The sequence below is a fragment of the Geotrypetes seraphini genome, chromosome 2 (genome assembly GCF_902459505.1).
Source record: "Geotrypetes seraphini chromosome 2, aGeoSer1.1, whole genome shotgun sequence".
Lineage (NCBI taxonomy): Eukaryota > Metazoa > Chordata > Amphibia > Gymnophiona > Dermophiidae > Geotrypetes > Geotrypetes seraphini.
The window spans coordinates 98,844,121-98,856,626 of record NC_047085.1 but is presented as its reverse complement, the minus strand read 5'-3'; the positions used below and the strand labels follow the sequence as shown (position 1 = coordinate 98,856,626).

General features: G+C 39.9%; 1 protein-coding gene across 1 annotated transcript in view; it reads right to left on the bottom strand.

Moving 5' to 3' along the window:
• Positions 1-12,506, bottom strand: part of TRPA1 (transient receptor potential cation channel subfamily A member 1) — a 199,799-nt gene that overhangs the window by 47,865 nt on the left and 139,428 nt on the right. Inside the window, exons 20-21 of the mRNA XM_033929784.1 lie at positions 10,694-10,841; positions 8,182-8,271 (exon numbers count right to left, since the gene is read on the bottom strand). Of these exons, the coding sequence (XP_033785675.1) occupies positions 8,182-8,271; positions 10,694-10,841 (238 nt within the window). The remainder of the gene's footprint in view (positions 1-8,181; positions 8,272-10,693; positions 10,842-12,506) is intronic.

Sequence of the window (12,506 nt, the reverse complement as noted above, 5' to 3'; positions counted from 1 at the left end):
GAGGAGGTTTAGGATTAGAGAACAGGCTGCTATAGACATCTGAGAATTGCTGCAGATCATTTTAAAGCTCAACCCAAATATGTTTAAGCAAAGGAATGGCCAAAGAGTTTGAAGGTTTTCTGGTAGAAAAATCAATATAAAATATTTGCTTACCACACTCAAGACTTGAACTCCTGAAGTATGGAAGATAAAAGCAGTGCCTTAAGGCATAGAGCTATAGAGGGAATTTAGTTTAGAATTTGGTAACAAAGCCTCTTCAGACTAAGCAGATGAGAAATGGCTTCTTGTCACAGCTTTGAGAAGTGAAGGAAATGATTAAAAGTCAGTACAGGTGTGTATGCACAAACCATACCTAAAGCATGCCAAATCAGATTTGAAAGTTTTCTGGTGGGAAGTCCTAACGGTACCTATGACGTCAGATGCTACTTAGGCGTGCTTAGTATAAGAAGGTCCATAAGAGCAGTGTTTTCTCTTTTAGGACTCCTATTCTGTGTTATTGCTTATACTGATTTCTAAATCTTTACTTTTCTTGATTATCTTTTAACCTTTTCATTCCTATGTCTGCCACAATTCTCTCCATTTCACAGGACCATTAGCATCTATACTATAGTAATTTGCAATTGATATCTTTCTAACCTTTTTCATCTTTCCAGGTGACTAAGCTGAACCTATGCAATGAATTCCTTGCTAGCAGCTCCAATACCAAATCCAGATGAGAATGATATATTGCTAGCTACTTAGGTGTCTTTATTAGATAAAAGCTCAGGCAGAACTGATTTCTTCTTTTGGACTCCCATTCTGTATTGCTTATGGTGATTCTCCATTAACTTTTTGTGCCTCTGATATCTTCAACAACTCTCTCCATTCCACAGGGTCATTAGCAGGTCTGAGAATTAATGATGATAAAAATTGGTTCCGGGTGTGTTGGCTGAAAAAACACCCATGCTGTTTGAAACTTTGGTGCCAGCAAAATGGATATGCAAGTTACATGAATATGTGGAACCTATAGCAGTGCTTTCCTCATAGAACTAAAGGTAAATCTTTTGGGATTCATAATTGTTAGGCATCCTTATTATAAAAAGGAAACAGTGTTTGTGCTTCTGTTCATTCTGGCTGCTATTTTGAGACTGTGCTGTGACATATTCTCCCACAAATTCTGCTTTTCATTTTTGCCACAGATGTCTTTCTAACATTTTCCCCCTTTTCTCCTGATTTCAGGTTCCCAGAGTGGTTGACTCCCCTTGTGTTTCCCAGAGGCCAGAGCAGGTCTGTTCAAACTGGGTTCAGCACACCAGCTTACTCCTGGCCAAAGAGCCAGCAGCTCAAATACTAAAACAGAAAGAATAGGTGAGAATGATGTACTGCAACCTTTGTTTGCTTTGTTTGCCCTTGTGATGATTTATATACATTTTCACAATACTAACATGTTTCACACTTTTTTTTTCCTTCAGACGGGTGTAATTATTGATGATTTTCTGAGAGAACAATAAATTGGTGAGTTTTAGTCTCTCTTTTATAAAGGTGAACTAAATCAATGCATGCGCTAACTGTTAACGCTTGAATAGGATAACATGCACACATTAACATTTACCACACACTTAAAGCTGTGCCGTTTAGAGCGCTGTTAACATGTGCTAAATGTTAACGTTTGCATGTTATCCTATGACGCGTTAGCAGTTAGCGCATGCATTGATTTGGTGCACCTTTGTAAAAGAGAGCCTAAAATTCATCAATAAACTCTTAATTTGTCTCAATCCATCTTCCCTTTTCTACAGCCTGGCTTCTCCTACCAGGAGCAGATTATGGGACCTTAACAATTCTACCACAGTAACAACTGGGACCTAGGAGTGGATTACTCTGCATACCCATCATCCATCTCATCGAACTGCAGTTGCCTGATATTACACATGCATGCTGCTTTCCTAGACTGCTCAATAAAAATCTTAAACCATTTTTCACCTTGTGCTTATTTACATTGAGTAGCACCCGGGCATTAGTGTTTCCTTAATAAGCACCACTTCAGCTACTTCGTCACATTGACCTTTGTCTTATCTAGTGTTCCATGAGGCCCAGGCTGCAAAGGAGAGAAGTGGGGAGGCCTTTAGGGGGTGGCAAACAGGGTAACTGGCATGTCTCCTGCCTCATAGCCTGCAACCAGCATAATATTTGAGAAAATGAGATTATATGAGAGCTGGAGAGGATGAATAAGGTGCAACGAGGTGCCTTAACTTGGTGAGCCAGAAATGGCTTCTTTCAGTCAGGGGAGCAGTTTCCTCCCTGACAGCTTAAGATATGCTTAACTGCAGCTGTATCGGCGTGCTTCGGGCACTCCACTACAGAGCCGCTAGCATGCCGTAGCCTCAGTCATAATGACATCTATACAGAACAGTATAATCAAACCTGAATAGCTATTCTTGTATGGCTCATTGTGTAGCACAGCGGTTAGAATGAAGGTTGGCATGTGAGCCTGGTGTGGGTTTGACTCCCTCATATACTTCAGCTGACACATAAGAACATATGAAATGCCTCCACTGGGTCAGACCCGAGGTCCATCGTGCCCAGAAATCCGCTCACGTGGCGGCCCAACAGGTCCAGGACCTGTGCAGTAGCCCTCTATCTATACCCCTCTATCCCTTTTTCCAGCAGGAAATTGTCCAATCCTTTCTTGAACTCTAGTACCGTACTCTGTACTATTACGTCCTCTGGAAGCGCATTCCAGGTGTCCACCACACGCTGGGTAAAGAAAAACTTCCTAGCATTCATTTTGAATCTGTCTCCTTCCAACTTTTCCGAATGCCCTCTTGTTCTTTTATGTTTTGAAAGTTTGAAAAATCTGTCCCTCTCTACTCTCTCTATGCTCTTCATGATCTTGTAGGTCTCTATCATGTCTCCTCTAAGTCTCCGCTTTTCTAGGGAGAAGAGCCCCAGTCTCTCCAAACTTTCAGTGTATGAAAGGTTTTCCATGCCCTTAATCATTCGTGTCGCTCTCCTCTGGACCCTCTCAAGTATTGCCATATCCTTCTTAAGGTACGGTGACCAATACTGAACACAGTACTCCAGGTGCGGGCGCACCATTGCCCGATACAACGGCAGGATGACTTCTCTCGTTCTGGTCGTAATACCCTTCTTAATAATACCCACATTCTGTTTTCCTTCTTCGCGGCTGCTGCGCATTGTGCTGTTGACTTCATTGTTGTGTCCACCAGTACACCCAAATCTCTTTCAAGGTTACTTCCCTCTAATACTAATCCCCCCATTTGGTAGCTGAACATCGGGTTCTTTCTCCCTATATGCATGACCTTGCATTTCCCTACATTGAAGTCCATCTGCCATTTATTCGCCCACTCTTCCAGTTTGTTTAGGTCCTTTTGTAGGTCCTCACACTCTTCCACATTTCTAACCCTTCTACAGAGTTTAGTGTCATCCGCAAATTTGATAACTTCACACTTCGTCCCCGTTTCCAGGTCATTAATAAATACATTGAACAGCAGCGGTCTGAGTACAGACCCCTGCGGAACTCCGCTCGTGACCTTCCTCCAGCCCGAGTAGTGACCCTTCACTCCAACCCTCTGCCTTCTGCCTGCCAACCAGTGTTTGACCCATCTGTGCACGTCCCTTTCCACCCCGTGGTTCCACAGCTTCCTAAGTAGCCGCTCATGGGGTACCTTGTCAAAGGCCTTTTTGAAGTCGAGGTAAATGATGTCTACGGGTTCCCCTTTGTCCAACTGACTGTTTACCCCCTCAAAGAAGTGCAGTAAGTTTGTTTGGCACGATCTTCCCTTGCAGAAGCCATGTTGGCTTGCTTTCATCAGCCCATTTTTTTCGATGTGCTCACAGATGCTGTCCTTTATCAGTGCTTCTACCATCTTGCTCGGAACCGATGTCAAACTTACCGGCCTATAGTTTCCCGGGTCTCCTCTTGACCCCTTTTTAAAGATAGGTGTAACATTTGCTATCTTCCAGTCCTCCGGGATCTCTCCAGTTTTCAAGGATAGGTTGCAAACTCATTGGAGTATTCCCGCTATCTCATTTCTTAGTTCTTTTAGTACCCTAGGGTGGATACCATCCGGGCCTGGTGATTTGTCGCTTTTCAATCTATCTATCTGTTGGAGGACATCCTCATGGCTCACCTCTATTGTTGACAGTTTTTCTTCTTGGTCTCCATGGAAGATCATGTCGGGTTCTGGTACACCGGATGTGTCCTCGCTTGTGAAGACTGACGAGAAAAATTTGTTTAACCTGTCGGCTACCTCTTTTTCCTCCTTTATCATTCCCTTTCTGTCTCCATCATCCAAAGGTCTTACTTCCTCCCTCGCTGGTTGCTTCCCTTTAACATATCTGAAGAACGATTTGAAGTTTTTTGCCTCCCTGGCCAGCTTCTCTTCGTATTGTCACACCCACGCTCTCTGAGAACACCTTGAGCCGTTGGGTAGTGACATGAAGCTTGTTACTGGCGTGGTCCCTTTAGAATTAGGGTCACCTTTCAAGTCGGTAGTCGCTGGCAAATGCCCAACTAAGCTTATTCTCCAAGGGTTTTAAAAAAAATTACACTTTGTCAGAATGGCCTTGGTGAAAACATAAGCTTTTATTCGGCCACCAGCCGTGGAATTACTGTGCCGCTTCAGGTTTTCCTGGTAACATGGACATCATACAAAAACAACAGAAAAAGTTCATTTCACTCTTAGTCACCCAATAATCAGCTCTGGACTGGGTTGGTAAACCACATACAGTCATTAATATTCCATGAGGCTAGGAGGTGAAACAGTTAGCACAAATAACTCTCCATTATAGCTTTACAGGAAAGACATTCTTGTTCATGATTGAGAAATATTCTGTGCTGTCTTCCAGTGCTCTTACACTCTCCAGCTGGGCTGGACTTTCTCCTTAGTCCCGAGCAGGCTTTTCCCTGAGAGGGTTAATTTCCTAATCCCTACGAGGCAGGCAGACTAATTGAATTAGTTAGTTGCTATGGCAATATCTTTACAGCTGGGCACTTTCACGGAGTGTGGAAGTCAGGAAATTCTGGGCTTTAAAACTAGCCAGCATTACAGCCTGGCGTTTGGTTCAGCTGTGCACATAACCTGCAGAGGAGATTACTGTATCCTTTCCAAACTCCAGCAAAACAGCATGTAAAATTGCAGTACAGGATTATTTCCCTAGTAACTCCCACAGTCATTAGTTCAAAGAGCCAACAGAGAAATACAGCCAAAACAAAACTCTGTTCACAGACCTTTTCAAGATATTCAGCTCTCCATCTCCTCTGGCCAGCTTTCCTGTATAGCCCCACTTTCCTCCAATACCATGGGTTCAGGGGGAAGGAATTCGGTGACCAAATTACCAGCCTGTTCCTCAGTCATTTCCCAGTCAGTGCTGAGGAACTGCTCAGCCCCGTCCTGCCTCTGCTCTACTGCCAAGCCTCGTTCTGCTCCTCCTCTTTCCTCCCTCTGCTCTCTAACGAGCCTGGCTTTAAGCTGAGGGAAAGAACCACTCCCCCTTGGCTTTGGATGGGGGAAGGGAATTCCTTCCTCAGCCCATGCCGTTTCTCTGAGGGGAAACTGCTTGTGAGCTTTCTGCCTTACAGGCAATGGACAATAGCAAGGCAGCTTCTTCCTGCCTGGCTTTGGGACTGCTTCAGGTAAGTCTAAGCCTTCCTGTTCTATTTCCATTTCATTGTCACTCACCAGGTAGTCAGCTAATTTATTGTCCTGGGCACTGACCTGGTCAGCCCTTCTGCACTGGGGTTTATATACTTTCCTTAATTTCCCTGTGGCAAACCTTGGGAAAGACGTCCGTTTGTCACAGTATTCTCTTTTTGCTCTCCTAACCACTTGATGACACTCTTTTTGGCTTTTCCTGTGTTCTTTCCAGTTCTCCCCACAATAGTCATTTTAATAAAAATTACAAGCTACAGACCAATCAAATCTAATTTTCATCTCAAACAGCACAACATTAGCAATCAATTCCAAAGTGGAGTTTACAATTGATAAAAACAGCAGGATTTGGCTTCATGTCACATTTAATCAACCATACTTGAGATTCTGGCTTTTGGGACAATGAAAGCAGTGCTTTAAGCCATTGAGCTACCAGTCTTTTGTCTCAACTAACTGTGCTATGATAGCTAAGCACATGATATCACTAAGCTATGATATGACAGGGGAGTCAGAGAAACTGAAGTGGAAGGTGGTATAGCTCAATGAGTAAAAAGCTCTGTGCTGATCTTGCAGAAGTTGTGAGTTTAACTCCAGTCCCGTCTTTTACCTGTAGCACTGTACCTTGCAGGTGCACCTTGATGATCTCACAATGAGGTCAGCATTGTGCAGCTGCACACTTCCCTTTGCAATGAACTAGAAGCCACATTCATGTCTGTTCTGTGTTTTATTCTGTTTTTAAGCTTTGCCAAATGAAGTTATAGGCTTTCTTTGCTTTGAAGAATGAGCTGATTGGAGCAAAATTTAATGAGAAAAGAGGTGTTATTTGGAACTTGGAATCTAAAGCTGTGATTTTCATGTGCTGTAATTAGCTAATAACATTGCTTCTTTAGGCAGTTTAAAATTCAATATGCTTGTATGGATGTGTCCTAGTAATATGGTGGCTGAATCACAGAATAAAATTCCTGAACTGCATTTAGATCACTTTGGAAACATCCAAAAGCTGACAAAACCCCATTCAAAGAAATGTCCATCTGACACTCAAACAAAGCTCAACAGATGTCCTACATGGCTGCCTAAATAGCATCTATCCTACTAATGTCTTTCTGAAGCCTAAACCACGTCTATCTAAAGCCCAAACAACACTCAAAAAGCTATTTTTTTACACTGCTTCAAGTAGATCAGTTTACAATTGCTATACAACTTTCCATGTAGCAGTGGTTAAAGTTACACCCTTCTATACTGCTGTTTCCAGTTTAACTCCCAGTCAGTCAGTACCTCTCATTGGAAATGAAATATTATAAATATCATTTTAAAGATGGCATACTGTGTTACTCTTTTTTGTTTTTATTATGTTGAAACTTACATTCTTGACATAATGAATAAAAAGAATATGACAGGGCAGTGAGATCCACCTTGTGTTGTCTCCTGGCATCTATCCTAGCAGAATTAACTGCCTACATGGAACAGTATAATAAAACGAGAATTGTCATTCTGGTATGGCTCGTTGTCTATCAAAGCGGATTAGAATGAAGGTTAGCATGTTACATTTTTTCAAGATTCACTGATGTTCCCAGTTCAAGTCCAACTGAAAATAATATATTATAAATATCTTTTTTAAAGATGGTATACTGTGTTTATATTATGTTAAAGCTTACAATCCTGAAATAATGGAACAGAATCGGTAAAAAACACATTTTTACATATAACTAAATACATTGAAGGGACGTCCACCTGGCGTCTAGAAGTGAAAATTTTTTTTTGAGATGCGTATCTGATGCCTATCTTACTTCTAAGTAACACGGAGCACAAGTTGCACTCCACAGATGTCTAAACCATGCCTAAAGTTAGGCACAGTTTACTGTACAATATGAATAAGGATTTTGAGGAAATTTGTTGTCAGCGTGGAGGGTATTAGAGCCATTACAGTAACATGTCTTCTAGTAAAATTAATAAAAAAATATCCAATTCTACAACAGTTACTGTTAGGATTTTTCATCATTTGCTCTTCAGAATCACTCCTCAAAAATATCTCTGTGAAACAAGCCCACAATTAATCCATACTAATACTGTATAATAATTTTTAGATTATCAGATCTTTTATATAAAAATGAAATACTCAAAAAAACAATATTTTGAACCTGCATGAAGGATACTAACCCCCCTCTTTCACTAAGGTGCGCTAACTGATTAGCATGTGCTAATCGAATTAGTGCACGCTAAACGCTAACGCGTCCATAGACTAACATACACATGTTAGCGTTTAACATGTGCTAATCGGTTTGCACACCTTAGGGCTCTTTTTACTAAGGTGCGCTATCAGTTTTAGCGCACGCTTTGCACGCGCTACAATGCCGTGCGCGCCAAACGCTAACACCTCCATAGAGTTTGCATTATTTTTTTTTCGTTTAGCGTATGGTTAGCACGCGCTAAAAATGCTAGCGCACCTTAGTAAAAGGAGCCCTTAGTAAAAGAGGGCCTAAATTAAACAAAAAACTGGTAAAGTATAAAGAAATGTATTAGAAAATAATACCTGCTGGATGATCTGTACTATCTCCTTGAGGATTCCAAATACACTCATGATAAAAAGCAGACTCACACACACTCTTGAAAAATAGGTATTCTGTCAGGAAAAGTACATGAACCAATAAATATTGCATTTCAATTAGGTAAAACAATTATCTAGATTCTTTTTCCACTAACTTTGCACATAAAACTGCTTCATCGGATAGCCTAGTGCAAATACAAAAGGAATTTATTATGTAAAACACAGAAATGTGCAAATCATGTTTAGCAAAAGACTGACAACCAAAACGGAGTTATAATTTACATTCAAAATTCAGTCTATACAAATGGATATGAACAATATTTCATACAATTTTTATAGCAACCTTAGTACAAACTATTAAAGCCACTTATCTAACACAATTATACAAACAGGAAGAAATTATACATAATTATACAATTATGTAGAAACAAACAAGGAGTGTTGAAGCACCAGGACACTTGGGAAGGGAGGGGAGGATTAGTTATTAAAGGGCTTCTTTTACAAAGCCACGCAGCAAACACTCTGATGTCTTTTAATTCCCTATGGGCGTTGGAGTGACTACCGCAGCAGCAGGTGCTAGCGCGGCTTTCTAAAATGGGGGAAAGTGCGTTACAGCCTCAACATGTACAATTTGCCTCTTAACACATGATATTATCCCCTGAATTTTACAAAAGTGCTAAAAACTGCACGCAAATTTGGACACATGCAATTTAATTCAGTAATGAGCCAATTAGCGCCAATAACTGGAATATTAAAAAGCAATTATTGGCGCTAACTGAATTTAATTAAAATTTACACATGTAAATTTAGGCGTGGTACCCAAAAGGAGGGTGTGGTAATGGCAGTATCATGGGTGGATATGCACCTTATTTATGTGCGAGGATTTATACCATATTTCAGTTGATGTAAATGGCCACGCCTAACATTAGGCAAATTTCCCAGGACTAAGCACTAGGGGTTTTTTTGTTTTGATTTAAGGTGCACTAAAATGCAGTTTACTCTTTGGCCCTCTTTTACTAAGGTGCGCTAACTGAATAGCGCGCACTAATTGATTTTGCATGCGCTAAACGATAACGCATGCATATTAGTCTATGGACGCATTAGCATTTAGCACATGCTAATTCGATTAGTGCGCACTAATCGGTTAGTGCACCTTAGTAAAAGAGGGGGTTAGTGGCCAACAAAATTAGAATGGTTCTGGATTTGTGTTGATCTTAGCTCTACATTTGCTGTTTCATCAACAGTTTCTATTGGCACAATTATAAGCCATTGGACTCAGAGAAACAGTGGTTTGGTTCATTTTTACATAATAGATCTTTTCAAGTTTTATGGCAGAATTACTTTTCTATTTTTAAGTCAAGCAGAGCTCTCAGCTCCAATCTGGTGTAATATTTTCTTATCCGCAATGTTTACTCAAATCCAAGGTTTTGATTATATTAGTTTTTCATATGCTGATGGAGTGGCCTTAGGTGCCTGGGCCAATCAGATTCTTAGGCTCATCCCAGTGTGAACCGGGAAGGGAAAGGCCCACCATTTTGAAGAGGTGGGTCTGCTGGCAGGAGGGAGTGGGCATCCCTCTTGCTGGTTTTCTGGTCAAGGTATGAGGGGTGTTGGAGGGGGTCATTCAGGCAAGAGGGACTGGGCATCCCTTCTGTCAATGTTTCAGCAAAGGTACAAGGGGGGGGATGTCAGGCTTGAGGGAGGGCTCTCCATGAAGGGGTACGGGGAGAACGGTCGATAGGTTGATGGGAAAGGGAGAGAGAGAGGAATCTGGGGATCTCCTGCCAGTTTAGCTGATCATGGCAGGGGAATCCCTGATTAGCTGAGCTGATAGGACTCCCTGAAGCCTTCCTCTGCTGTAATCAGCTGATGGTAGGCTGTGGACTATTGTTGAAATCCCCCAACAAAGATAGGCACCAGAAATGTAGGCCAGGGTTTTCAAGGCCCATATTTCTGGTGCCTATCATTGCGTGAATATCTTCTACATAGGTGCTTTAGGCCGCCTAATAACAGTTTTGGCATTAGCTATGCTTACTTTGGCATTCAACGGCCTAAAGCACCTATGTAGGCACGATTCAAGTGCTTTTTGTTTAGGCACAGGTAGGCATCTCAACCCTGCCATTTTTTTGCCTTTTGTACCTGGGAAATTTAAAGCAAAACTGCTGCCAACTGATTGGGCGTTTTCTATAATAGTGTGCCTAAATTTTAGGAACATTCATGACCCACCCATGCTCCTCCCCTGGGTATGCCCCCTTTTGAAATTCACACACTAGAATTTATATGTTATAAAATACCCTTAGAATGTGCCAATTAGCATCAATTATTATGTGTTAATTATCAGTTATCGGCGCTGATTGGCTTGTTAAACAATTAAGTTGTGGACATAAATTGGCAATGCATACAGATTTGTGTATACATTTTAAGATGATATATACAGTATTTAGGGATAAGTATATTACATTCATTTGTTATATGAGTATACACACTGTAAATATACCTTGATTTGTAAGCATCCATTTTCATGATTGACTGTTCTATTTACATAAGAAGGCGGTACTGTATTCAAAATCAGAAGTGTCAAGGGTATCAGACCAAGTGAATAAACAGCTAGGTTAAGAATGTGGGCCTTTAATCCATAAGCCAGCCTGTAAGCATAAACAGTAAGGAACAATTTCAATAATTATAACTAATTCTAGCATTGCCCTGATCTGATTCACTGGCCAACACTCATTTCGGTGCCTCAAATGTTAGACTTGCTTCTGAGTATATTTGACCTGCTGATTCCATAAATGGCATCAGTTTTCTCCTATCAGCTCTAGTTTTTGAGATACAGAACATGTACCTTATACCACTCTTTACTCTGCTCGCCCATTAAAAAATCAGGATATTTTAATGTAGTGTTAAAATTAATATATTTTAAGCATGAAGGAAACATATTAAAAATTAAAAGAAAGGGGGCGTGGCTTGGAGCGCGCACGATATGGCAGCTTAACCGCAGCGCTCCCGTATCCAGGCAACAAACGGAAAAAAAATAAAACTTTCACTTTGTCTAATCGCTATAAAAAATACATAAAACAACGTCGGAAATGGCAAGTATGAAGCAGGGAAAATCTGAAAAACCTTCAACATCGGGTATATCAGCAAAAAGAACAAAAGTAACTCCCCTGTCACCATCGAGTGTGCCGTTCCCGATGGAAACTGAAGAACTCACTGAAAAGTCCGATATTATGACTGAACTGTTCAAAATAAAACTGATGCTGACTGAAAATGCCAATAAAATCTCTGAAGTTAAAGAAGAACTTCTCAACATGAAACAAGAGATCCAAACCGAAAGACAGAGAATGGCAGTGATGGAAGAAAAAATGGAGAAATTTGAATCCTTCACACAAGAATATGATAAAGATAAAAAAGAAGTAGCAGCTTTAAAAAATCAAATGGTGGATATGGAAAACCGAGGAAAAAGAAAGAACATCAGAATTTTAGGGCTGGCTGAAAATATTGAAGGGGGAGATCCTGTACAATTCTTGGAAAATCTTTTACCTAAACTGCTTCAGCTCAATTCAAAATGGCCGTTAGAAATAGAAAGAGCCCACAGAATCCCCATAAGAAAGCCAGTAAACCAGGCTGCTCCAAGACCTTTGATATTCAAGGTATTAAGGTACCAACATGCTCAGGAAATATTAAAAATGGCAAAAGCAAATAAAAACTTGAATTATAAAGGATCAAAACTGATTTTAGTTCCTGATTTTGCCAAATATACTGCAAATATAAGAAAACAATTCCTCACATACAGACAGCAGTTGAAAGAAAAAGGTTACATATATGGAATATATTATCCATCCACTATGAGAGTATCCAGTGGAAATAAATCCATATATTTTCAAGACCCTGCAAAACTGAAAGAATTTTTGACACAAGAAGAACCTATGTTTACATAAAAAACAGAATAAAAGGAATAATTCAGCTGAAGAAAGAAGAAAGAAGAAAGAAGATGGAAAAAAGGGAAAAATAAAGAAGATTATTAATAAAAAAAAATAAGACATAAGAAATGTTACTAACTGGAAAGATAATTTACTGATATAGTGGATGCAATAATATAATATTATTTTATCAAATTAATTATTAATAAAATAATAGCATCCACATTCATTAATACTAGTGAAAAAAAAATAAATTTTTTTTTAATTATTAAAATATAAATAAATAAATTATAAAACTAAAATATTTATATAAAATATATATTTTAATCAAAATAGAGAATTTATTTAATTATATAAGTATATTAACTTATTATGATTAATGAATAATGA